This window comes from Heterodontus francisci, chromosome 6 (genome assembly GCF_036365525.1).
Source record: "Heterodontus francisci isolate sHetFra1 chromosome 6, sHetFra1.hap1, whole genome shotgun sequence".
NCBI classification, from domain to species: Eukaryota; Metazoa; Chordata; class Chondrichthyes; order Heterodontiformes; family Heterodontidae; genus Heterodontus; species Heterodontus francisci.
Genome location: NC_090376.1, coordinates 132,184,110 through 132,211,976, shown reverse-complemented (window position 1 = coordinate 132,211,976; position 27,867 = coordinate 132,184,110). Strand labels below are relative to the sequence as shown.

At 39.6% G+C, this 27,867-nt stretch overlaps 1 protein-coding gene across 12 annotated transcripts in view; it reads left to right on the top strand.

Moving 5' to 3' along the window:
- mycbp2 (MYC binding protein 2) overlaps nt 1-24,891 on the top strand; it is a 243,061-nt gene extending 218,170 nt beyond the window's left edge. For all 12 annotated transcript variants that reach the window (XM_068034341.1, XM_068034347.1, XM_068034350.1 and 9 more), the window contains 16 exons: nt 812-901; nt 996-1,073; nt 3,245-3,511; nt 3,685-3,959; nt 5,746-5,842; nt 6,385-6,504; nt 6,630-6,731; nt 13,039-13,167; nt 14,974-15,106; nt 18,036-18,139; nt 18,298-18,486; nt 19,515-19,622; nt 19,732-19,941; nt 20,903-21,010; nt 21,487-21,652; nt 24,110-24,891. In XM_068034341.1, the coding sequence (XP_067890442.1) occupies nt 812-901; nt 996-1,073; nt 3,245-3,511; nt 3,685-3,959; nt 5,746-5,842; nt 6,385-6,504; nt 6,630-6,731; nt 13,039-13,167; nt 14,974-15,106; nt 18,036-18,139; nt 18,298-18,486; nt 19,515-19,622; nt 19,732-19,941; nt 20,903-21,010; nt 21,487-21,652; nt 24,110-24,225 (2,292 nt within the window). In that variant the 3' untranslated portion in view covers nt 24,226-24,891. The remainder of the gene's footprint in view (nt 1-811; nt 902-995; nt 1,074-3,244; nt 3,512-3,684; nt 3,960-5,745; nt 5,843-6,384; nt 6,505-6,629; nt 6,732-13,038; nt 13,168-14,973; nt 15,107-18,035; nt 18,140-18,297; nt 18,487-19,514; nt 19,623-19,731; nt 19,942-20,902; nt 21,011-21,486; nt 21,653-24,109) is intronic.
- Nucleotides 24,892-27,867: the final 2,976 nt, after the last annotated feature.

Sequence of the window (27,867 nt, the reverse complement as noted above, 5' to 3'; positions counted from 1 at the left end):
GCCATGGGCCTCGATGCCAGGAAGACTCCGCTGCATTTTACCGCCAACGGCAAGGCCTCGGGGGCAGCCCACCCCGCCCCTTGGCGGTGGAGCCTTAATCTAAATATGCTCATGACATTACAATTAATGAATAAACACTTAACTGGTAGCGACGGCCGTCCCGCACCGATATTCCGGCTGGTTGCCTGAAGCCCTGTGCCTTTGGATCTCCATAAGAAGGGACATGTACAATTACAGCATAGAAGGAGTTCTTTTTGTTTATCATATCTGTGCTGGCCTTTGCTAGAGTAATCCAAAACTAATATAACTGCCCTCTCTTCTCACATTCTGTACCTTTCTCTGTTTCAAATGCCATCCTGCTCTTTATTTAAAAGATGCTGTGACCTCTGCTTCAAACTACTGCCACTAGCAAACCATTCCATGTTCCTAATAGGTTTGTGTTAAGAACTCTCTCATAGCCTCCTTCCTCACCCATTTAAGTTAATGACACCTTGACACTGATTCTCCAAACAAAATGACTTTTCTTTACCCTATTTTCCTAATCAAAATCCTTTGCAATTTTACAGTCTCTATTAAATTTCCTCTTATCCTTTTGGACTCCAGTGGAACTAGTTCTAGGATCTATCTAGCCTCATAACTATAGTTACCCATCCCTGGCATCAGCCTGGTGAAGCTATGCTGTTTATGACTTTAAGGTTCTTTCTATAATTGGATTGAAGTTATTTTCTAAATTGTCCAAGTTTCTTCAGTTGGTAAAACTAATTGAATAAATGAAATTTTTTGATAAGTGGCTTACTTTATAATGTTGCAGGTGTTTGGCAAACTGATTTGTGGTGATGCAGAACCTACACCTGAACAAGAGGACAAGACTATTTTGTCTTCCCCAGAGGGAGAAGAAAAGGTACAAATATAACAGCAATCCATGCATTATATATTTATTTTTTTTTAAACTACCATTCTTGCTTAAAATCCTATTTCATCTTGTTTTCATGAAGGCATCTGATGCTGATTTGAAGGAACACATGGTCGGAATCATATTTAGCAGAAGCAAGTTAACCAATCTCCAGAAACAGGTTTGATATGCATAATCTTTGTTATTTCTCATTCACATGACATTTTATGTACAGGATTGTTTCATTGTACAGTGATTCATTTGCAAACTACTTCTAGATTTTGTTTCTTCCATAATAGCCTATTGCTTATTAGTAGCTGCCCGGTATTGTAGTTTAATTGAATCTTCAAGCAAAAATTGTTATTGAAGTCTATTGCATATTGCAATAATTATTCATCTCTTCACATGAAACTCTTGAAAGTTAGTATATTGTTGGCCTTCCTATCTGCTTGAGATGGCTACACCTCATGAGTAAAAGAATGAATGTCTCAGTTTTCAAGACAATACATATGCTGTTGTGCGTTTTATTATTTTGATTATTTGATTGAAATCAGTATAGAAATATATAGAAGTATAGAAATATTTTCAGTCATTAAGGGGTTGAGCCCTTTGGATGCTGGCAGGTATTAGGATATTCTTGGCTCTCTGGGCCAGCGATTGATGTTTTCTTAACACATTGATGTCAAAGTAGGTGCATCAGTTGTCCTTCAAAGGAACATGATTTTCTGGAGCCAGGTGAACAAATAGCCTTATATCGAGTAAACGTTTGTATGTATTACTCATGGTTCAAATTTAAATTCAAAGTAATGTCAGACATGTATCAGCTAAGACAGTGGTGGTTGCAGCAAAACCCCAGAGAACATTGGCTAAGCATTATATAGTCTTACCTTACTGTTGCAACTCTAATTGAAAGATTATTGTATTTGAAATTTTTATTTAAGTCCTAGACATTCTCTTTTACATTCTGTATCAAGGTTTTAATATCAATCTTAAAGTCTGTTTGGGTAATCTGCATGTGTCATTTTACCAGTGGGTGAGAGCTTGACTGGAGTGAACTTTATTCTATTGGGAAATGAATACAGAAAGCTCCAGTCATCACAATAATAGGCCTGAAGCAGGCTCACAGACTTGAAACTTTCCAATACTGCTATATTCACAACCTGACGTATGGTAACCACTCAAGAATAGAGAATATTGTAGCTGCTCCCACTGATGATCAGCACTCCCAGTTAATCAGAATGGGGGTAACCACATAAGCCTGTGTTGCAGCTCATCATGTCAAAATCCTTCCTAGGGCCATCACATGCCATATAGTTGCCCCAGCAATTATACTTGCATTTGCATAGTGCCATTAAAGTAGAAAAATGTCCCAAAACACTTCACAGGTACCTAATGAAAAACTATATATTCAACTCCACCACTCTTTTTAGAATAAAACTTGTTCATGATTTCAGTGTGTCAGAACTCAACAAAAGAAATAGGAGCAAGAGGAGCCTATTCGATCCTTTGAGTCTGCTCTGCCATTCAGTACTATCATGGCAGATTTCTACCTTAACTCCATCTTCCCGCCTATCCTCATATCCAAAAATCTCAGTCTCTGTCTTGAATATACTCAATGACTGAACATCAACACTTCTTTGGGGTAGAGAATTCCAACTTTTCTCAACACTTTAAGTAAAGAAATGTCGCTTCATCTCAGTCCTAAATGGCTGACCTCTTGTTTGAGACTGTGACCCCTAGTTTTGTCTCCCCAGCCAAGGGAAACATTCCCCCAGCATCAACCTTGTCAAGCCCCTGAAGAATTTTATGCTCCAATGAGATGCCATCTCATGTTCCCTGGAGTTTAAAGGAATAAGCCTAGTCTACTCAATCTCTCCTCATACGACAACCCACTCATCCCAGGAATCAGTCTAGTGACTTTTGTTGCACTGCCTCGCAGACAAGTATATCCTTCCTTAGGTGAGGAGATCAAAACTGTACACAGTACTCCAGATGTCATCTCACCAAGACCCTATATAATTGTAGTGAGTCTTGATTCTTAGTCTTCATTACAAAGGGATTGAAGTATCACATACCATTTGTTTTCCTAATCGCTTGCTGTACCTACATGTTAACTTTCTGTGGTTTGTGCACAAGGACACCCAAGTCCCTCAATTTCAACATTTCCCAGTCTCTCACCATTCAAAAAACATTCTACTTTCCTATTTTTTCCATCAAAGTAGATAACAACAACACTTCTCCACATTACATTCCATCTGACACATTCTTGCCCACTCACCCAACCTGTCTATATCCCTTCCAGATTGGTACTTGATCCAATCTTTGAAACCTGCTGATTATTTCTCTAAACAGGTATGTGCACATATAGTTCAAGCCATACGCATGGAAGCCACACGTGTGCGAGAAGAATGGGAGCATGCCATATCCAGCAAGGAAAATGCAAATTCGCAACCAAATGATGAGGATGCTTCTTCGGATGCATACTGTTTTGAACTGCTCTCTATGGTGCTTGCTCTGAGTGGTTCCAATGTAGGGAGACAATACTTGGCCCAGCAGCTTACTTTATTGCAAGACCTCTTCTCTTTGCTGCATACTGCTTCACCCAGGGTTCAAAGACAGGTCGGTATTGATTTTATTGTATCTATTTAAGCTTCACTAAAGCAGAAAATTATTTTGTTAATCAATTTTTCAAATTATAAGCAACAGCAGTGCCTAGTTTTGTACACATGCTTTTGTGATATTAAAACAATAGATTTAAAAGCCATCTTGAATTCAAACTTTCATGTTTGCAGGTGACCTCTTTACTGCGACGTGTGTTGCCAGAAGTAACACCAGTGCGTCTTGCCAGTATAATAGGTGTGAAATCTCTACCGCCAGCAGACATCAGCGACATCATTCACTCCACTGAGAAAGCAGATTGGAATAAATTAGGAATTTTGGACATGTTCTTGGGATGCATTTCCAAAGCCCTCACTGTGCAGTTAAAAGCCAAAGGCAGCAATTTTCCTGGCACAGTTGCTGGGAAGGGGGTAACCACTGTAACATTACCGTCAGTCTTCAACTCTGGGTAAGAATGACGCTTCTAGGTTGTACTTCATTATTGGTAGAACTAAAAAATGGCATCAATATTCTAATTGTTTTAACATTACAATGGTTGTATGTTATGCTCCGTTATTTTAGAATATTACAAACATGCTATTCATGTAAATTAGAATGCTACTGGAAAATTAGTTCCGATGGAACTTTTACTGCACTGCCATAATCAGTGATTGTTTCCAGAAAATGTGAATGGTTAGATTTTGTTGATCGAATGTTAGCTGTGTTGTAATATGCTTTGTACATTGTGTTGCAACACAGTTACTGCTGGTCAACTGGAAATTCTGAGAAGGCAATCAAAGATGAACTTCTGACCTCAGTCTTTTCCATATTTTTTTTCTATTCAGTCACAGGATGTGGGCATTGCTGGCAAGGCCAGTATTTATTCTCCATCCCTAATTTCCCTCGAGAAGGTGGTGAATCACCTTCGTAAACTGTTGCAGTCCGTGTGATAAAGGTATTTCCACAGTGCTATTAGATAGGGAGTTCTGTGATTTTGACCCAGTCATTATGAAGCGAAGGTGATTATATAGCCAAAGTAGGATGGCGTGTGACTTGGAGGTGGTGGTGGTCCCATCTGCCTGCTGCCCTTGACTTCCATGTGGTAGAGGTGCTGTCAAAGTTCTAAATGTAATTCATATTTCATGTAGTATCAGTTTTATTAGGTGTACTGTAGACCTCGAAAGTTCCATGTTCTTTTTGTCTGTTGTACTCGTGCATGTTTCAAGCGTTTTTGATCACCAGCTCCTGCTTCTCCATAATCAATATATAGGCTATTGATTAGAACACTTGCGTAGCTTCCAGGTTGTTCATTTGGTAAAGGTGATCTGTAACTGAGTCACAAAAGCCAGGTGGTCTCAGGCTGGCAATAAGAATGCTAGAGTTGTCTTCAGCATCCCTTGTTTAGTGAGCAGAAATACATTTAGGGTTCCCAGTGCAAATAGCATTCAGCCTTCTAGCTTTTCTCTTTTGGCCTTGTCTACATAATTGGCAGTTGTAGTTATTAGCTGGACAATATGGTCTTTAAGTTGAGCCTTCATGTCGGATAGTTCGGTTCTTATGAAGTTTATCTTGTGTATCTGATCAGATCTGGGACAAAGACTAAAACTTTGCCTGATCAATTGAAGGACCTCATACTAAAGGCCTGCTACCCGACCCGGACCCGACATGTGTCGGGTTTGGGTCGGATCGCTCTTCGGGTTGGGTTGGGTCCGGGTTGGGGACACGCGGTACTCCACAGACTGAGTCTGCGCAGTGCGCGTCTCTCTGACGTCATTGTGCTCATGCTGCAGCAGTGCAGCTTCCTTCCATTCCATCCATGCAAAAGTGGTAAGTACAGCAAGTGCACTATGGTCTGGTCGGGCGCGGGGATAATTGGAAGGACTCGGGACGGGCTGGCATCCGATGTGGTTCTGTCTGGTTCGGATCGGGTTTTTTTTTCCAGACCCGAGCAGGCAGTTACCTCATAACACTGTAAAATGCTCTTGAAAATAATTTATTGGTGTTGCTACTTTCATAATGGTGCTTATGTAGTTATGATTATGATGTTTGTGGAGGAGACTTTGGTTGAAAGGAATATTACACCTTTGGTGGGTAATCTATTTTTCACTCAAATGAGTACTTGGCGTGGCTAGATACCATTTTCCTGATAACTGAAGGAGTTGAAATACTCGTTTGTTAATTATAAAACCTATTTAAAATGGCTTGTAAATAAGATGAAACTATTTTCCTAATGTTTTTTATTGGTGTTTCCACAGCTCCATTCGACGGGGTGAAAGTCACTGGTGGATGAAAGGCTCCACACCCCCACAAATTTCAGAAATAATAATTAAACTAATAAAGGACATGGCAGCAGTAAGTTGTAATCATCTGGCATTTTACTTCATTAAAAAGCCCTCAATAGTAGCAATAATAGAACAGCTTTTTTATACATGTTAAATATGGCAAGCTAAATGCTTTAAATGTAGGAAGATAAAAATGAATCTAATTTCGTGTGTTGGATATCTGAGATTTTGATCTAATTAATGTATATTGCCCTTTTGCTGTAATTTCTTAATTATTTCCCCTTTAATTCACAATAAATTTTAGCGTGGGAAAGAATTGCAAGTTTTATTTATTCTGGGTATTTGAGTCGATTAGTGTTTAGCTTTCAGGGTGACTTGCATATGGGCACCACATTTGATGGAAATGCACAAACAGATGGCCTGCTGAGTATTTCCAGAATTTTCTGCTTTTAAGTTATACTGTTTAGTTGGCCTCATTGAGAAATAATCTAACTAATTTACTTCTGAAGTGCAAGATTCTGAACACCTAATGTGAAAAATTACAGTTATAAAGTCTTTGTCGATTATCTCATGTTTGGATGAAGTAGCTTAAAATATACAATTTTTTTTTAGGGGCATCTATCAGAAGCCTGGTCTCGTGTCACAAAAAATGCTATTGCTGAAGCAATTATTGCCCTAACAAAAATGGAGGAAGAATACAGAGTGCCTATTCAATGTACTACAACAACCAGGGTAATAGATCTATTGCTATATATGTAAAGTATATTTGAAACATAATAAAATGGTTTAACAAAAGTGAATGTACTTGGAAGTTGGATAAGTATTTAACACTCTCTCCTTAATATTTTGCTTCTCAGTTGTGGCTAGCTCTGGCTTCTCTGTGTGTGCTGGATCAAGACCATGTTGATAGGCTTTCCTCTGGCAGATGGATGGGAAAGGATGGCCAACAAAAACAAATGGTAAGGGAAAGGATTGTTTATGTTAGGACCGCTGTTATTTCTTTGCATAAATAAGCTGGACTCAAACTCAGTACAAACATATATATTCGTTGATACCAAATGGGAAGAGAACTGGAAACAGAGAAGTAGCTCAAAAACTGCAGAGAGAGTTGGACAAAATAAATATGTGGGTAGATCAGTGGCAGATGGAATTTAGTACAAGCAAATACAAGTTACTGAAGACAGAAAAAATAAGCAACACATATACGAACGAGTGTGCACCAGCAAATAGGGTCAGAGTAGGGGAACATGGTAAGACAGTTTTAAAAGCTCCTTCGTAAGCATTCATAAGATAAATTAATTGATGGCATAAATAGAAATAAATTAATATGATCTGATAATCATTACAGAAATGTGGTTGTAAAGTAATCAAAACTGGGAACTGAATGTTCAGGGGTACTTAACATTTCAGAAGAATAGACAGAAAGCAAAAGGTGAGGCAGCTCTGTTAATAAAGGATGAGATCAACACAGTCCTGAGAGATTATCTTGGCTTCAAAGATCAAGATGTAGAATCAGTTTGGGTGGAGATAAGAAATAGCAAGGGAAAGAAGTCACCTTACAGGAGTAGCCTAGAGGCCCCCTAACAGTAGCTACACTTTAGGACAGAGTATAAATCAAGAAATAATGGTTGCTTGTAAGAAAGGTACTGCAATAATCATGGGCAACTTTAATCTTTATAGATTGGAGAAATCAAATTGGCAAAGCTACCCTTAAGGATAAGTTCATGGTGTATCTGGGACTGTTTCTTAGAACAATACCTAGTGGAAATAATTAGGGAGTAGTCTATTTTAGATCTGGATTAATTACTGATGGCATATTAAAGGACCCTCGAGGGAAGAGTGATCACAACATGATAGAATTTCACATTGAGTTTGAGGGAGAGAAACTTGGATCTAAGGCTAGTGTCTTAAACTTAAATAAACATAATTAGAAGGTACGAAGACAGAGTCGGCTAAAGTTGACTGGGGAAAAAATAGTATGACGGTAGATAAGCAGTGGCAGACATTTAAGGAGATATTTCATAATTCACAACAAAGATATATTCCATTGAGAAAGAGACTCAGAAGGATGACCCATCCGTGGCTAACTAAAAGTTAAGGATGGTATCAAATTGTCAGAAAAGGCATACGATGTTGCAGATTAATGGTTGGCAGAAGATTGGGAAAATTTTAGAAACTAGCAAAGAATGACAAAAAAACAAATAGAGAATAAACTAGCAAAAAATATAAAAACAGTCAGAGCTTCTGCAAGTATACAAAAAAGGAAGATAGTGGCTAAAGTAAGCATTGGTCCCTTGGAAGATGAGACTGGGAAATTTAATAATGGAAAACAAGGAAATGGCAGAGACTTTGAACCAATATTTTGCATCTGTCTTCACTGTAAACACAAAAGGATTCCAAGAATAGTAGAAAATCAAGGGACAAATGAAAAGGAGGAACTTAAAACAACCATTATCACTAGAGAAAAAGTGCTGGGCAAACCTAAGAGACTAAAGGCTGACCAGTCCCCTGGACCTGATTGCCTGCATCCTAGGGCCTTAGAAGAAGTGGGTACAGAGATGGTGAATACACTGGTTGTAATCTTCCAAAATTCTCTAGATTCTGGAAAATGTAACACTCCTGTTCAAGAAAGGAGGGAGACAGAAAGCAGGTAACTACAGGCCAGTTAGCCTAATATCGGTCATTGGGAAAATGTTAAAATTCATTATAAACGAAGTTATTAAGCAGGACCTTTAGAAAATCATAATACAATCAAGCAAAATCAACATGGGGCTGGATTTTACCAGTGGGGAGGCACGTAAAATGCTTGCGGGAGTAGCCTGCCGCAATCCAAGACGCCGGATTTTAACGGTGGCAGTGCGGCCTTCCCGCTGCTGCCGTCATTAAAATATTTAAATGAGGTTAATAAAAATGCACATCAACTTACCTGCTCCCGGCGGCTGTCCCACGTCGATTTTATGGCCACCAGCTACAACTCTTGCACGTTCGGAACTCCATTACGACATGAGACACTAGTGGGGAGAGGGGAGGACTAATATTATCAGTAGGCGGTGGGGGGTGAGGGGGAAAAACAATCCTTATTGGCTGTGGGGATGGTGGGAAGTGGTTTAGGGCCAAAGGGAATAAAGTTCGTGAGTGGGAACTCACTTTTTTGCGGGGGGTTAGGGCATAAAACTAAGTATTTATGCGTTGGGGAGTTGGAAGAGGGGATTGTAGGTGTGGACAAATCTTTTTTGCCATTTTTATTAAATGCACCTTTAAATATTTCGATGTCTTCTGAAGGGCTTGAAGCTGTTTAAAAACGGCACCTGTGCAGTGGCGCCGGATGCCCTTGCCGGGGACGTGGTGGCTGCCCCCTCTACGTCATCGGGGGTGGCTGCTCCGTCCCCTCCATTTAAATTAGCCCCCATGCGTAATATCGCGGGGGCTCTGCGGCGGCGCTTCTGGGTGGGAAAGCTGCCGACTTCACAGCGTGCCGCCGCAGAGGCATGCTGTACAATTCAAACCATGGTTTTATAGAAGGGAAGTCTTGTTTGACAAATTTATTAAAGTTCTTTGAGGATGTAAGGACGTTTGAGGCGCAGGGTGGATAAAATGGAAACAGTAGATGTGTTGTACTTGGATTTCTAAAAGGGATTTGCTAAGGTGCCACATAAAAGGATGCGGCAACAGATAAGAGCCCATGGTGTTGAAAGTAATATATTAGCATGGATAGGTGATTGGCTAACTAACAGAAAAGAGAAAGTCAGGATAAATGGGTCATTTTCAGGTTGGCAAACTGTAACTAGTGGAATGCCAAAGGAATCAGTGTTGTGGCTTCAACTGTTTACAATTTATATTAATGACTTGGATGAAGGGACCAAGTGCATTGTAGCCAAATTTGTTGATAGTACAAATATAGGTGGGGAAAGCAAGTTGTGAGGACACAAGAGTCTGCAAAGGGATATTGATAGGACAAGTAAGTGGGCAAAAAATTGACAGATGGAGTATAATGTGGGAAAATGTGAGGTTATCCAGTTTGGTAGGAAGAATAGAGAAGCAAAATATTATTTAAATGAAGAGAAACTACAGAATGCTGCAGTACAGAGGGATCTGGGTGTCCTTGTATGTACCGACCAGGTGAGAAAGGGGTCTAGGGGTTCCCTCTGGGCCTTTGCCTGGTTTGACCCTAACCCGGTTTAGGTTTTGAAAACACTTGTGTTTTTAGCTCCCCCTCAGTGAATCCTTGTTCATTGCTCTCCAGTTGTAAGGCAAATAAAACAACCATAAAAGCTTTCTTAGATTTAAACAAGAAAGGTGAAAGTTTATTCACCTTAAAACTCTAATTCGGTTAAAACAACTACGAATACATGATGCAACCACGCTAGCATGCATACGCAATAAACACAAACACAGACAGAAAAATAGAAAGAATAAAGGGAAAATGTCTGAAGCAATAGCTGGGGTTTATTTACTGTCCTTTTGAGTTCGATGTAGAGTTTTTGATTGCAGGTAAATCTTTCCGTTTCGTTGGGGCCCAGTGGATGCTTTCAAACTTGTTTCGATATAGGAGTCTTCCCTCTTGAGGTTTAAGTGTCTTCAGTGGATCTGGCAATTCATGAGAGAGAGAGCCAGGCAGGAGAGAGGCTCTCTCTTCAAATTCAGTTGTAGTCTGACCCAAACTGTTCTGTGAGCAGTTCAAAACCAAACCTGGGCCAGCAGGTTAGTCATGTGACTAGTTTTTTTTTAACAAACTCCCCTGCGTTGGGATGCTGGCTTGTTCTACGTTCAGTGTCTGGTGATCAAAATCCATTTGAGTTAATTGGATCAGGGAGCCATTCTATTGTCTCTCCAGGAAACTGTCCCATAGTATGCAAAATTTTTCAGCCACTGCTGATTTCTTGAAATAATTCATCTCTTCAGTCCAGCAACAGTTTAAAATTAATGTTTCACATGACGAAATTATTATGCCTCATTCATGGCAGGTGGGATTTTCATGTGGAAAAGTAGGCAAGCCTTGCTACAACTGTACCTCGACTACTGCATACACCTTTAGTCTCCTTATTTAAGGAAGGATACATTTAAATTGGAGACAGTTCAGCGAAGGTTCATTAGGTTGATTCCTCGAATGAAGGGGTTGTCTTATGAGGAAAGGTTGGGCCTATACTCACTGGAGTTTCAATGAATGAGAGGTGATCTTATTGAAACATATCAGATTCTGAGGGGGCTTGATAGGGTAGATGCTGAGAGGATGTTTCCCCTCGAGGAATCTAGAGCTAGAGGGCAGTTTCATTTAAGACACAGATGAGGAGCAATTTCTCGGGGTCATGAATCCTTGGAATTCTCTACCCTGGAGAGCTGTGGAGGCTGGGTCGTTGAATATATTCAAGGCGGAGGTAGACAGATTTTTTAACTATAGGGGCGTGGAGGGTTATGGGGTAAGGCAGGAAAGTGAAGTTAAGGCCAAGATCAGATCAGTCACAATCTTATTGAATAGCCATATGGCCTACTTCTGCTCCTGTTTTTTGTTATGAATAGTGTTGAAATAACTAAGGAAGAGACTTGGGAGTCTCCATTAGTCTCCTAATAAATGTGTCTAGCCAATGCAGAGAAGCTATCAACAAAACCAGTTGAATATTGAACATAGCCAAACAAGATGAAGGTAGGCCAGAGGAGGTTGGGCTCACCTTTTAAGTATCGCTCCCTTGGAATCTTGCATTTTTGCTATTGGTGTCTTGCTTTTATTAATGACTGCTTCCCAAATGTTCGGTTATTTTAACTTTGTACTCTATACTCTTGTTGATATAAGAAATGTGAAATGTTCCCTGAGAGAATTATGATAAGGTTGAAATAGGCCTTTCAGCTCATGTATAATGTGTAGAGAAAGTTGGGCTATGCAAATAAACTAGTGGATGTTTCCATGACAAAAGGACTATAAAAAAGATGGAAATTTTTCACTAATTTATGAGAGGGAATAATATAAAGAAAGTTGCCTCATTACTTGGGCATGATTTAGGTTTTTAACCCTTTATGAATATTGATTCTGGTTACCATTAACCTACGTTGTACTTGTGCTGCTAGCCTGAAAAAGTGTAGAGTAGGGATGAGCACTTTCAGTATAAGAGTAGTATAAACTATAGTATTCTATCAGCCAAAAATTGAGTAAAAATCTCATACAGGATACTTTAGATTCCCATATTTGTTTTGCTTTCTAACCCTGACAAAAAAAAAGCTTTCCAAGTGTTGCCTTATCTGGGTTTCCATCCATGCTGGTCTCAATGTGATTGGCACCACAGGAAAAAAACATTCTCCTCTGTATGTGGAACCAATGTATTTGAATCCAGTGGGAGGTGCAAAATAGTAGGTGACTCGAGAGAGATGAATTAATTTGTGTTCGTTTGATATTCTATAGCCTAAGGCAACTTGGGCGGCACAGTGGCGCGGTGGTTAGCACCGCAGCCTCACAGCTCCAGCGACCCGGGTTCAGTTCTGGATACTGTCTGTGCGGAGTTTGCAAGTTCTCCCTGTGTCTGCATGGGTTTCCACCGGGTGCTCCGGTTTCTTCCCACAGCCAAAGACTTGCAGATTGATAGGTAAATTGGCCATTGTAAATTGCCCCTGGTGTAGGTAGGTGGTAGGAGAATGGTGGGGATGTGGTAGAGAATATGGGGTTAATATAGGATTAGTATAAATGGGTGGTTGTTGGTCGGCACTGATTTGGTGGGCTGAAGGGCCTGTTTCAGTGCTGTATCTCTAAATAAATTTTAACAATAAATAACTTTATACTAAAAGTTTTCGCCTTTCTCTTCCAATGAGGGAATGAAGCCAGGTTATAGTTTATAATGATTCAATTATATTCTTGTGACTATATTTCTTTCAAATAAAGATTAGGAAGATTCTTGCCCTTAAATGGTATCCAGTTAAAAGTCAACTTTGTATTTTGCAGAAATGGGACGTCAAAAAAGCAAACATTTTTATATTGGCTCCAGTTTAAAGAATGTCTTGAAATTTAATTTATGCAGAAACCAAGTATGGAGCTTAAAAATAAAACTTATTGGATAGCTAAATCTTATTCTGTCAGTGTAAATTTATTATCTTAGAAGCTACAGTTTCTTTTTACAAGGAACAGCCAATAAATCCTGCCTAGAGATGTGCAGGGAAACATTCTGTAATGTTGCATCTAAGTGTGATCTCGTTGAACCATCAGCAGAGTGCACTTAGTCAAACACATTCCCTTATTCATCTTAATTGGTGACTAAGTTAATAGTCAAGTTATCTTTTTCATAGCCTATGTGCGACAACCATGATGATGGTGAGACTCCAGCAATTATCCACTGCAATGCATGTGGGAATCTTTGCACAGACTGTGACCGTTTCCTCCATCTTCACAGAAGGACGAGAACACATCAAAGACAGGCAAGGATTCAATTATAAGTATTTTTGTAGAATATTAACCAATGTTAGAACTGTTTTGAAGCAATATTTTCCACTCTTGTGGAAAACTTAATGGTAGGAACACTGCTTTAGATCTCTAAACTACTTCAAATAACCAGTTGTAAGACACTGCACAATTTACAAAAAAGGGAAAGCTACTCAGTTTTGAGCAAGGAGTGGTGCAGAACAGAGAGTGGGAAGTGAGGAAGAGAAATAATGCATCTGTTGTCAAGCTCTGCATTTTAGCCTTTGGAAAGTTACCAGTTAGGCAAGTATTTCTTTCTCTCAACATTTCTGCAAAAGTCGAATTTGCCCTCTGAGTTGTGAGCAAAAAGTGACTATTTCAGAGACTACTTCACCAATATTTGTAAAATGTTATAAACAAATTCTAGATGCTTTTTCTATAAGTGGAGAAGCAGTGATGGAATCTTTTTATTCTAATAATTTGTTCCATGAATAAGCAGAATTATGTTAGTTCAACATAAGCAAAAGTTTGAGAGCCCGGCTATTTACACATGGTAATGCAGGGTGTTTTCAAAACTCTTCAACTTTACATTTCAGTAACTTTGAATATTCACATTAGAAGCAAACTGTAAATGACATTTGAAAACATAATTTATAAAGTTCTTTTAATGTCAACCAGCGGGTTCAATTCTGGGTACTGCCTGTGTGGAGTTTGCAAGTTCTCCCTGTGTCTGCGTGGGTTTTCTCCGGGTGCTCCGGTTTCCTCCCACAAGCCAAAAGACTTGCAGGTTGGTAGGTAAATTGGCCATTATAAATTGCCGCTAGTATAGGTAGGTGGTAGGGAAATATAGGGACAGGTGGGGATGTTTGGTAGGAATATGGGATTAGTGTAGGATTAGTATAAATGGGTGGTTGATGGTCGGCACAGACTCGGTGGGCCGAAGGGCCTGTTTCAGTGCTGTATCTCTAAAACTAAACAGAGGCCGGCAAAACATTTGCAGTCAAATTAGCATATATATCCAATTCCATCATCGCATCCCCCAGCCCATCCATGCCATCCTCACGCCTTCCTGCCTTCCCGTCCCTGTCCCTCCCACACCCATCCTCGCCTTCCCATCCCCACCCTCCCATGCTGTCTCCCGCCCCCATTATCTGGTGCAGTTCTGAGTGATAAAGTGGCAACCGTTTTGTGCACAGCAAGGTTCTACAAACGTCTTTGAAGAGTTTTTAAAATTGCAATTAGCAACCACTTTCCTGAAACTACTTGCATAGCAGAGATTAGAAGAGGCACACCTGGTTGTAAACAGAGGACCTTGCACCTTACTCCAGATGCCTTGTCGCAGATTGGTCAAAAAAATTGTTGTACTTGTTATACGCTACCCAAATGTTATAGTAAAGTTTTAAAAATCAATCCACTGAACAATCGGACAAAAACTGCATATTATTATATATGTTATGGACTTCAGTTTTGCTATCCAAACACACAGGTCCTTTTCTTCACTTGTCACCATTTTCAATCAGTTTCAGCATCTGAAATAAAATAGAAAAACATTAACAAAAGCATTAATCTGAAAAAAAATCTTTGAATTATGCTTTCATATGTTGTTTACAGTTTGCTTCTATTATGCGTAAATCCAAAGTTATTAACGTTTAAAGTTGCACAAGGACTTCATAAACACCCTGTTTAGGCAACATTCATTGCTTCGTAAGGTGCTGATAAAAGTACAGTTAATTTCTAAGGAAAAACTTTCCCAATATGACAAGTTAATCCACATAATCATTCCTGTTGAAATAATCTAATTTTTAATTTTCTGAAAATTTTAGGTGTTTAAAGAAGAGGAGGAAGCAATTAAAGTGGATCTTCATGAAGGCTGTGGAAGAACCAAGCTCTTCTGGCTTATGGCACTTGCAGACTCAAAAACCATGAAAGCAATGGTGGAGTTCAGAGAACACACGGGTGAGAATTGAAAACCTAACTCTTTAGCTAATTGTGCTAGTATTATATTTACACTGTTCTTTATTGTGTTTTATTTTCAATTGTTTGTGGATATTCAGAATTGTAATCTTGCAAGAACATTATGCTGTGCACAATTCCACAGTACTGTTCGTATATGTTAGCATTACAGCATACAACTGCAATTAAGTTTCAGGCAACAGCTGACTGCTTTTGGCACTATATGCCAGCCTTACACTACTTGGTAACTGTAGGTGTCCTTGCAACAGATGGTACAGCATTGAAGATGCTGTCTGCTGACCCAGACTCTGAAAACCATTTTGCATGCACAGTGCTGGATAGTTGTGCCAGGGGCTTTGGAAGCGTTTGGCATCTTGGTTGCAGCCAGTAGGACACTGCTGGCTTACTATGGCATGTCTTCCCTCAAGTGCCACTCAAAGCCTGCTGTACAGAGATTGGGGTACTTCCAAGGAGGCATCCAAAATTATGATAGGCATTCACATATTTTAATGATGTCATTGGGTCTGTTCGTTCAGCTTTCATTGGGAAGTAGAACTATCGCCTGTAGTAATTGTCTGCTGAAGTGAGGTATATTTTACCTCTCTATGCAGATTCGGGTATTGGTAGATATGCGCAAAGCATCTCTTATGAAGGCTGACCTGCCTGGAATCCTTCAGTAGATGGTTTTCTTGGTTCATGTGCACATCTACATCAACTGACTTCAGCTCCAAACTTGATGAAACCATTTAGATTACTCACTGATTCCACAATTGAGGCGGCGCAGTGGTTAGCACAGCAGCCTCACAGCACCAACGACCCGGGTTCGATCCTGGGTACTGCCTATGCGGAGTTTGCAAGTTCCCCCTCTGACCGCGTGGGTTTCCGCCAGGTGCTCTGGTTTCCTCCCACAGCCAAAGACTTGCAGGTTGATAGGTAAATTGGCCATTGTAAAATGTAGGTAGGTGGTAGGAGAATGGTAGGGAATATGGGATTAATGTAGGATTAGTATAAATGGATGGTTGTTGGTCGGCACAGACTCAGTGGGCCGAAGGGCCTATTTCAGTGCTGTATCACTATGACTCTGACTGTGACTAATTGTTTTATCCCTGCAAATGTAAACCTTAGCCCTGGTTGAAGCAGCTGCTTCATTATTCAAATTAATTGAAAATATGTGATTCATACTGGTATTAGTATTTGATGCCAGGTATGATTAGCTGAAATTCTCACGCAGTCATCCTTCTGCAAATGAAGGTTTAATTTGCTTTCTGAAGAGCCACTGGTCAAATCTTAAGCCTGTGCTCTTAACAACGTTCTGCAGATAAATGGCAATCTTGCCTAAGTAGTTCCAATAACAGACTATGACGTCCTAAAGAAAATGCTAGTTTCAAAGCTAGTGTTGCTGATGTTAGTAATGCTACATTGGTGCTTTCCCAGAATTACTGAAAGCACGAGCTGTCAGCTTTGCCAGGAAAAAGTTATTTGGGAATTGTTTGCTATGATTAATGTCATTGTAATTCCGAGCTTAATTCCCAGAAACGTGCGCAGGCAGTTGTCTTTTGAAGTCAAGTCAGTTTCAAAAATATTGCTTTTTATATTGATCGTGAACCAAGTTCAGTGAACAGCGGAAAGGAATAAAGCAGAACCTCATGCATCATCTCCCTCATGTCACAACAATTTTGCAAAGAGAAAAAGGATGGTTTGTTATCAGTCTTGTTAAAATTGAAGATATGTCTTCTACCCTTTTGAGGTATGAAGAAATTAGATCAGTCAGCCTTCCTCCAATTTCAAGTTGCTTTTCTATATGGGGATTGACAATTGTAGAAGAATATTAAATACTCATTATCAGTGTATTTCTAGTTCAAATGTAGCACTGTCTTCACACACACAACTCCCTGCCTATCTGCTTTAAGTCTGATCTGTTGCAATGAACTGATAAGACTTGTAATTTGATTTTTTTGCTTCCTCTGTTGAAAGAACTGAAGATGTATTTCAACATGCACATTAAAGTGGAGAGATATAGGCATATATTCAGGTCTAAAGGTACTGCATCCTAGGTGTCTTTGTGAACTGGCAGAATTTTCAATACGTACATGGAGATAGTACTGCATCTGAAGCACAAGGAAGACTACATCTTAATATTTTTGAAGGAGGAATGATGGGAGAGAAAAGACTCTTCATAGACTGTTATTTTTTCCCCTACATCCAAAACTGTAAAAACACATAGTCAAAAAGGCTCCCATTGAAAAAAGAACCTATTTGGCCACCTATCTATGATAAATATTCCCACAAGTAGGGTTGACGGATAAGTTTACTAGTCATGTCTGAATTTGACATTATCTGTGGGTTTTCATCTGCTAAGAAATCAATTGCAGCAGAAGTGTTAGTGTGATCAAAGCCATTCGTTGAAGTTACTGTATTTCCTCATCATATACTTGTTAATGAAGCATACAAGTGTGGGCAATACACTTCCATTAATGTAAATAAAGTGTATAAATATATGGCTTGCTTATTTCCCCGGCACAGTGCGCACAGTGGCGCAGTGGTTAGCACCGCAGCCTCACAGCTCCAGCGACTCGGGTTCAATTCTGGGTACTGCCTGTGTGGAGTTTGCAAGTTCTCCCTGTGTCTGCGTGGGTTTCCTCCGGGTGCTCCGGTTTCCTCCCACATGCCAAAGACTTGCAGGTTGATAGGTTAATTGGCCATTATAAATTGCCCCTAGTATATTTTATTGATAGGGAAGTATAGGGATAGGTGGGGATGTGGTAGGAATATGGGATTACTGTAGGATTAGTATAAATGGGTGGTTGATGGTCGGCACAGACTCGGTGGGCCGAAGGGCCTGTTTCAGTGCTGTATCTCTAAATCAAATCAAAAACATATGAAGCAGTTGTCTAATCTTCTCTTCAAACCAAATCTGGTTTCTTCATTTAAGGCAAACCTGCATCAAGCAGCTCTGAAGCGTGTCGCTTCTGTGGATCAAGAAATGGAACAGAGCTGTCGGCAGTGGGCAGTGTGTGTTCTGATACAGATTGCCAGGTGAGTGGAATTGAATGTTGTTCATCACAGGTGATTAAAACTGCTTGTTTCAAATAGCTGGCAGCATAATGCATTTTTAATCTTGTCTCATGTCTTTTTTTCCCTGAAATGTTTGTTTTCATGGTAATGAGTGTTCCTTTTAATCATTTTGGAACCAGGAATATGCTAAAACTGCCTGTGGCAAAACCCATTCCTGCGGTCATCCATGTGGTGGAGTTAAAGGCGAAGAGCACTGTTTACCTTGCTTACATGGCTGTGACAAAAATGCAACATGTCTCAAGCAAGATGCTGATGATATGTGTATGATATGCTTTACTGAGGCACTTTCAGCAGCTCCTGCAGTTCAGGTAAGTCATCTCATTTATGGAGGGTAATTTCTGATTTACGAATTTTAAGTGTTTTAAAATAAATGTTACTTGTTTAGAGACACACTTGCACATGAAAATGGATTTTTTTAAAACCCTTGTTGAACAGTGACTTGTGTAGGAGTTCTTTTATAGATAGTCTACCAGTAATTTTGCAAAGTTATCATTACTTTTTTTTTTACAAAGCTCTGGAATACAGTTGTAAGCTTAAGCTCACCAAAAACTCCCCATATCCTAACCCACACCAAGTTCTGTTCATCTATCAGTCCTCTGCTGTTTTGCCCAGCACTGGCTCCTGGTCTGGCAACACTTCAATGATTTTTTTTAAATTCTCGTCCTTGTGTTCAAAGCCCTCCATGGCCTCACTCCTCCTTATCTATGTGATCTCCTACAATCTTCCGAGATCACTGCATTCCTTCAATCCTAGAGTCCTGCCCATCCCCGATTTTCATCACTGCACCATTGGCAGCCATGGCCTCAGCTGCCTATGCCCTCGGCTCTGGAGTTCCATCCCGAAGCCCCTCTGCCTCCACACTTTTCCTTCTTTTAAGACAGTCCTTAAAAACTACCTCTTTGACCAAGCTTTTGGCCACTTGTTCTAATATCCCCTTATGTGGCTTAGTTTCAAATTTTGTCTGCTAATGCTTCTGTGACACAGCCTGGGACATTTTTACTATTTTAATATGCTATATAAATGCAAGTTGTTGCTGGTGTTCAGCCATGAAAACAGTCTTTGATTGGAGCAAGTTGAAGCCTGCACCTTCTCTCCGCCTAGCAGCTATTTCCAAAGCTACTGATATTTCAGTCTCTTGTCACTGTGTCAGATCCTAGGACATAATACAACCCTTTTAGCTGACCAAGCCCAAGAAATTTCACATGCCAGTGTTTGTACTGTGTCCTCCACAGATCTATTATATTATTTCACTAAAAGAAACCTGTTGGATATTTTAAAGTTCTATGTTTGTCCCAACATTTATATACTTGATACATGTGTTTTGCTCTCTTTTAAGTTGGAGTGTAGTCACGTTTTCCATCTACATTGCTGTCGACGAGTGCTTGAAAATCAGTGGCTTGGCCCAAGAATAACTTTTGGATTTATGGCATGTCCAATATGTAAGGTGAGAATCCTCCAGATTGATTTCCGTTACACTCTGGGTTAGCTTTTGTAACACTGATTTCAACAAGTGACGAATTTGAGAAAAACTTCAGATATTTGTATAATTTCAGAACAAAATTAATCATCTAGTATTAAAAGATCTACTTGATCCTATCAAAGACCTCTATGAAGATGTAAGGAGGAAAGCTCTAATGAGGCTAGAATATGAAGGCTTACACAAAAGTGATGCCATCACTACTCCAGGTGTTCGTTTTTACAATGATCCTGCTGGATTTGCAATGAATAGATACGCTTATTACGTCTGCTACAAGTGTAAAAAGGTGGGTTCATGTTTGAAGAAGTCATTTTCAAGTGATGAATTTTGAGGGCTTTTTTTTTTTTACTTTTTAGTTGGAATGAACAGTGTGCCTGATATTTCCTTTTTCAGAAAATGATTCTGCCTTGGGATTTTCTATGAATGTTATGAACTACCCTATTGCTCTGTTAAAACCAGAAAACAATGTGTTTTACATAACAATTAACATACTCGGAGTGGGGAGAAAGTCTGCATTCAATAAATACAAGTCAGGAAACTTGTATTCTAATGCAACAAAGATAGACCCATCAAAGAACTTGTCAGTTTACACGCAGTAAATCTTAAGTAATTTTGAAGATATCATTTAGTCTCTTAATCTCATGACAGACTGCTTCCATTTTATTTAACTCATACACTTAGTGTTTGAGTTGTTCCACATCTACATAGAGATAACAACAGATAATCTGTACAGCAGAATTATTTTCTTTGCCACTGGTCAGTGGTTGGTTTTACTGTAGTTCAGTCCTCTGCAGTCTAGTGACACTTCAAAGGTTCAACTACTTTTTTTTTCTTTTGTTTCCCCCAGCTTCACATTTTAGCCCAGCCAGTATTTATGCAAGAGTATTAATAAAACCAGCAATACAACCAGAATTTTCAGTGCCATTTAAACAAAACAAATTTTAAGAAACCTAGTCAATGTTTTGCAAAGCCTGTGGCTTCATGCCATTCTTAAGCAAAAGTTACATGATCACCTTGAAGGCTATATAAAGCAGTCAAAACACATTTTAGGATTTGGCTTAGTTGGGCTGAACACACATTCTCTGTCTTTGAGAGCTGAGGAAGTCACTTAAAACTTTGCACTCTCGATTGTATGCCCACTTAAGTGGCAGTATCTCGAGTGTTTACTGCCTTCTGGAGTTGAAAGCCTTCTATTTTTGCCTACATTAATAAACTGACTGCAAAAATAATTCTTGTCTTTCATGTAGGCTTATTTTGGTGGTGAAGCACGATGCGATGCTGAAGCAGGGCAGGGTGATGACTATGACCCACGGGAATTGATCTGCGGTGCTTGCTCAGATGTCTCTAGAGCACAGGTATTCTTTATTTACTCATATTCTAGAGATTGTTTAATGGTGATAACTTTCAAACAAAATTAACAATTTAAATGATAATTCATTGGCATAATTGCCTTCCAGGTCGTCATTTGTGAATTTTTTTAAAGGGTAGACCAAACTCTACACATTTTATGGTCAGTGTTTGGTGGGGGAGTGGCAGTGGGTGGGTGGTTCAAGTTCCCCCAAAAAACAATGTCGTTTGTGATGAGCTCAGGCCAGGCACTGCTTCATCCTCGAGGCGGATTAAGAGTGTCTTTGGCAGAAGTCTTGGAAACAAGCCATCTTCACACCTTATAAAACCATGGAGACAAAAGATCTTGAATTTTCAAATGCAGCAATACATGTCCCATTGCTAGTAACGAGCAAATTAATAAATTGGAATTACAATTTTCTATCTTGCAGTAATGCAATTTGTTAATAGTATCCTAATGTGACATGTTGATATTCCTCAACAGATGTGCCCCAAACATGGTACAGACTTCCTGGAGTACAAGTGTCGGTATTGCTGCTCTGTAGCAGTGTTTTTTTGCTTTGGAACAACACATTTCTGTAATGCTTGTCATGATGACTTCCAGAGAATGACGAGCATCCCTAAAGAAGAACTCCCCCATTGTCCTGCAGGTATTTTAGTTTTATACATCTGTTTAGAGTAACTACTTGCTATGCTACACAATATGCTCAAAAAAGACACAGGATACTTTACTTTTTTGTAGAAATGAAAGTGGCATTTGGGCTTCTGGATTAGGTTTTAAAAGCTGTCCATGTTGTACTACAAAGTGTTTACAGCACAGAAACAGGGCATTCGGCCCAACAGGCCCATGCTGGTGTTTATCCTCCGCACAAGCCTCTGCTCACATCTCCTCTAATTCCATCAGCATGTCTCTCTATTCCTTTCACCCTCATGTGCTTATCTAACTTCCCCTTAAATATATCTGCTATTCACCTCAACAACTCCTTGTGAAAGCGAGTTCCACATTCTAGCAACTCTCTGGGTAAAGTAGTTCCTCCTAAATTCCCTATTGGATTTATTAGTGACCATCTTATATTTACGATCCCAAGTTCTGATCTCTCATGCAAGTGGAAGCATGTTCTCTCTGTCTACCCTATCAAACCCCTACATAATCTTTAAGAGCTCTATCTGGTCACCCCTCAGTTGTCTTTCTGGAGAAAAGAGACCCAGCCTGTTCTCTTTTGACTGTCCTTTTTATAGTATTGAGACCAGAACTATTCCAAGTGTGGAATACAGTTCTATACAGATTTAATGTGACATCTTTACTTTTCAATGTTGTCCTTCTAGAAATTAACTCTAGTGCTTTGTTTAATTTTTAATGACCTTATTAGCCTACATTGCTACTTTTAGTCATTTGTATATCTTAACCCCCAGATCTGTTATTCAACCCCATTTCGGCACTTATTTTCCAAAGAGTATTCGACCTCCTTATTCTTCCTACCAAAATGTACTACCTCACACTTGGAGTCATAGTCATTTACAGCACAGAAGGAGGCCATTTGGCCCATCGAGTCCATGCCAGCTTTCTGCAGAGCTATTCAGTCAGTCCTGCTCGATCCTTGTAACCCTGCAAGTCTATTTCCTTCAAGGGGCACCCAGTTTCCTTTTGAAGTCATCGATTGTCTCCACTTCCACCGTCCTTGTGGGTAGCGACTTCCAGGTCATTACCACCTGCTGTGTAAAATAATCTTATACATTTCTATTAAATTTTCTCTCAATCCACTTGTCTATATTGAAGTACATTTGCCAATTACACACCCATTCTGAAAGTTTATTGATGTCTTCCTATATTTTGTCACAGTCCTTTATTAATTAGTCTCCAATTTGGTGTTCAATGCAAACTTTGAAATTGTACTTCAAAATTCAGAGTCCAAATCAGTTTTGTAAATTGTGAACAACAGTAATTCCAGCACCAATCCTTATGGAACGCTACTTCCCACCATTTGCCAATTTGAGTAACTACTTTTAACTCCTACTCTCTATTCTGCTTTGTTGCATGAATGTGTAAAAATTGATCTATTTGTGAGCAGATCAAAAAGTACCAGGTGCAGTAATTGTGTGCGCTAACCCAGCAGTTTTCAGCCAAGTCAGTAGTAGACCTGCTTTTGGAATTGTTCCTCAGTTAAGGAGGGGAAATTGGCAAGGTTTCCACATTCCTGATTGCTAAGTAATGACTTGCTGGAAATGCATCTGTGAAGACAGAGTCAAACTTGGCAATAACGGCCACCCAACACGCTCTAACCATGTTGGTACAAGAAAAATTGCATTTGCATGAAGTACCAGGGATTTGCTGGTGCCTGTCAAACCATACCACAGTATTAATCACGAGGGAGGGGAAAATTCTGGAGGGAAAATTGAAAGTGGATTTGAGAAGAAGAGATTTCCTCTGTCATGTGCGTCATCACACCTCTTGATACCCAACAATGAGCCTATAAGTCTCATACTTTCCAGAAAATTGTGCACTTGTTATTTGTCTGATAGGTATTTTCTCCATCCTGTTTTATCTTTTATCATGTAATCTTATTTTAAACACTATTATGGAAAGTACTGGAAATTATGAAGTCTGAGAGTTTATTTTTAAAGTGAGAGACTTGGGTAAAGAGCTAACATTAAGCTTGAGAAGGAGTGGGAGAAAAGATTGGATTAATTAAGTAATTAGTGGCTAAGGTTGGGTTTTGAAAGTTGGTAGATTGTAGGAAGAAAGGAAAGAACAACTGAAAGAAGTATGAAGTCCCACAGTTCTGAGACCAGAGAAAGGAGCAGTTTAAGTCGATGGTGCAATGAGTCCTGATTTCAACACAGGGGTGCAGAGATGAAGAAACATCATAGAGGACAGGGCATTGACAGCTTAGGAGGAATAGTGACCATAGTATCAATAAAAGAAACATGGAAGAATAAATTTTAGTGAAAAGGGAGGTTGGAAAGTTAGAGGTGAAGTGGAATTACCTATCTGGTCCAGGGGCAGTAAAGAGATGTTAAAGCTTATAGCTTCATTCATCCACCTTCAGTTTTGGCATATAAATGATTACCTACCTGAGTCTTAACTGCATTTCATCCCTTTTCTCTAGGTCCAAAAGGAAAGCAGCTTGAGGGAGCTGAGTGTCCTCTTCATGTTGTCCACCCAACCACTGGTGAGGAATTTGCTTTGGGTTGTGGTGTTTGTAGAAATGCTCATACATTCTAAACGTGCAACAGAGAAGGTTCTCTTCAGATTTTCCAGCCTTTTAGTCTCATCAGTTTCTGAACTGAAGTCAGCAAATTGAATTGGCGCATTATCATCTGAATGAAAGAACAACACTGTGCACTGAAATTAACTTTTTTTGTGCGCATACTTATTGCTGTAAATGACTCGAGTTTTACAAAAGGCTTTAAACTTGTGAAGTGTTTGCATGCTGCCGTTGTAATCCTCGGCTGTAAAGCATCACACACCTACACGGTACCTTGACAGAAGATACTTTTTCTAAAAGCAATTGGGATTTATGGACAAGGACAGCTTCCAAATTACGCGATTGAAAAATTGCTACAAGTACACAGAGTGCGACTTTTGGGTAACCCTGTACAGTATTCTTGGAAATTGTAACCACGTCACGGGTTGAGAGTATATTCTTGTTCATTTGATAGACTGTTGAGGATGTGTTAGGGCTTGTTGTGTATGAATATCATAATGTATATATGGTATCAGTGTTAGGTGTATTACAAAGTTGCTACGTTACACTGCAATTTTCATTTAAACTTCTGGGGTTATGTTTGAGCCTGAAACTTTAATGAAGTGCAATACTGGGTGTGCCTCTTATCTTGCAGCTGTAAACATATGGAATGTATATGTCAATAAAACCGCTGTACATTTTTATACAGTGAAAACCTGTTGTGTGAATGGGAAATCATTCAGTCACATAATGTGTGTGTATATATAAGTCTCGTGAAGCCTGTACAAATACCATTTGGGTTTTAGTCAGAAATGGGAGTTGAATCATTAATTCGAAGGAGTGCACCGTGCTAATAATCACTTCTGTGAAGCAGGCCTAGATAACTTTCAATAATTAGTTTCGTGTTTCAGGGGCAATATAATTTCTCACTTCTAAAGTAAATCAGAACATCAATCTTTACACAGTTGCCTGAAAGCAACATCTATCTCTGCTAAAGAAAATATCAGGCTTCATCTATTTGTCATACATGTTTCAAGGTTTTTTTAAATTGCAGTGGTTGGAATTGCCATGTATGCTGTAAACTTACTATATATAAGTAGGAATTTTGCTTAGACTAAACATGTTTATTAAAGTACTAAATAGTCCATCGCAATGTCCCCTCGTTATCTTTATGCACATTACAATGACAATAGTGGGTACTGTTATGAAAGTGCTTCCATTTTTTAATATTTTTTGAGGACTTGTGTCTTAGAATTATGGGGATGGATTCATTTGAGACTGGAGATTCCATGGATGTGTTTTTTTAAAGGGTCACTGGAAGGACTCTATTTTTAAAAAAAAAATTTACTGGCTTTCACATGTCTTCAGCTAAGTAAACAACAGTTGCCTTCTGACTATACGAGTTGTTTACAAGAGAAGTGACATGTCAAGATTTATGGTGCTCAAGAGTGGGTTTCATTTTTGAATACTGTTTTGAGTCAGTTGGGTTTGTAGCCTGCTGGAAGAAACACCCAGATCATCTTTTCTCCACCTCACTGAGAAACCCTACAAAAAACCAGTGTGTGATAGATGTCACGCTTGATGCCGCATTTCTCCTGAGAAGCTTTCTCTCAACATCTCCTGAACGAACTGCTTCTGAGAACATCCCAGTGACCTGTCAGCGAATACTTGGACACCAGATTGTATGCCATCTGGAACATAACATATCTCGTCCTTTTTCTTCAAGAATTAACAAGTACTTTGGCCAAATCATCTTTATTTTTCCTTTTAACAGGTGTGTGTGTTGGGCATTTAGAAGGGAATGTATATATTTACTGCCGTATTTCAAACTGTGTTAAAGTTTTGCATCTTTATTGACTAAGTCTTGTTTTATAATAAATTAATACTTTTGTTGTTTATCAAAGAAACCTGGTCGGTGGATTTTATTCTGAAGCTAAAATAGATAGAGTATATAATTGGCCGTATCAGTAACTGGGTGCACATTTAAATATATGTTGTGACCTGTGGAGAAGTGGAACTAGAGAAAGACAGTGCACTTCTCCTGCCTTGGTCGTAAGATGTAATTGGGGGCTCTTTGTGGGATAATGCAAAGCCGACGACGTGCAGTTGTAAGTGGGTTAATAATAACTGAAAAGGGGAAAAGGAGAACACCAGGTTTCTTTTGCATTAGAGTAAAGTTTACACTACTGGAATGGCTGTGTCAATTGTTGGGACCTTTCTGGGGAGGGAGGACTTATCCCCAAGTGATTTGAGAAACTTAACCAAGGCTAGGCTAAAGGAATTGGCATTAAAGTTGGAGTTAAAGTTAAAACCAGGAGCTAGGAAAGCGGACATAATTGAAATAATAGCACCGCATTTGAAATTGGAAAAAGGAAAAGACAGTCCCGATAGTTCAGTTGAATTAGCTAGGATTCAGTTACAGATGAAGCAGCTTGAACAGGGAAGAGAATTGGAAATGAAAAAACGTGAGCTTGACCAGGAAGAAGTAATGAAAAACTTGAACTACAATTTCAAAAGAAAAGAGGCAGAAAAGATTTTTTAAAAAGTATTCGAATTATAAAAGCTAGAACTGAAAAAACAAGGTGGCCTTGACCTTGATGAAAATTCAGGTGAGGAAAAGAACTGATGCCAGCCCAGGACCCAGTGGAGAGCTGTTTAAATTTGTGCAAGCTCTCCTGAAATTTGAGGAAAGGGACATAGGGGTATTCTGCATTTCTTTTGGAAAAAATAGCGAGACAAATGAAGTGGCCGAAGGAAAGCTGGACACTACATATGCAAAGCAGGTTGATGGGCAGAGTTTATGAAGTTAATGCTATACTTTGAGGAGGCTTCTGCAGATTGAGATGGCAAAAAAGGCTATTCTCGCTGCTTTTGAGTTAGTCCCTGAAGCGTACAGGCAGAAATTTCAGAACCCAGAAGCCTGGGCAGACTTGTATAAAATTTGAGAGGGTAAAGCAAATTAACTTTTATCGTTGGATGCGGGTACTAAAGGTAGAGGCCACGTATGAGACCCTTAAGGAAATAATTCTCCTGGAAGAATTTTAAAATTTGCTTTCTCTGTTATTAAGAATCCATGTAAAGAACCAGAAGGTTTTAACAGCTAGACAGGCAGCTGAGATCACTGATGATTGAGAGTTTGTGTACAACCCCAAACCCTTTGTCTGTCAGCCCCATAAACCGAGCAGGATAGAAGGTGGGAGGGTGAAAGGAAGGCAAGGAGCCAGGGACTAGAAGGGACAGCTGGGAACGCCCTGGGAGCTCCTCAGGCCAGAAAGATGCTGAGGGTGAAGTGAGGTCTGAAAGCCTAAGTATTTCCATTGCCACAAGGTGGGACACCTTCATGCTGAATGCTGGAAGTTGCGTGGTAAACCCATGGGACTTTTGGGGGTACACCAGGCCAATGCTGAGAAAGTGGCCATGATCGAGAGTACAACAGATCAGGATATAGCTCTGACTGCAGCCGTGAGGCCAAGTACGAAAACCGCTGTGAGTGAGGGGAAAATGAACAAGATACCTGAGAGTTATAGGAAATTCTTGTCAAAAGGAAAAGAAACTCCTTATCCCTCAGGTGAGGCAGATAAACCTATAGTTATACTTGGGGATACAGGAGCAACCCAAACACTCTCGCTGGGGAAAGGCATAACCATTCCACCAGACAGCGCATTGAATGCCAAGGTTTT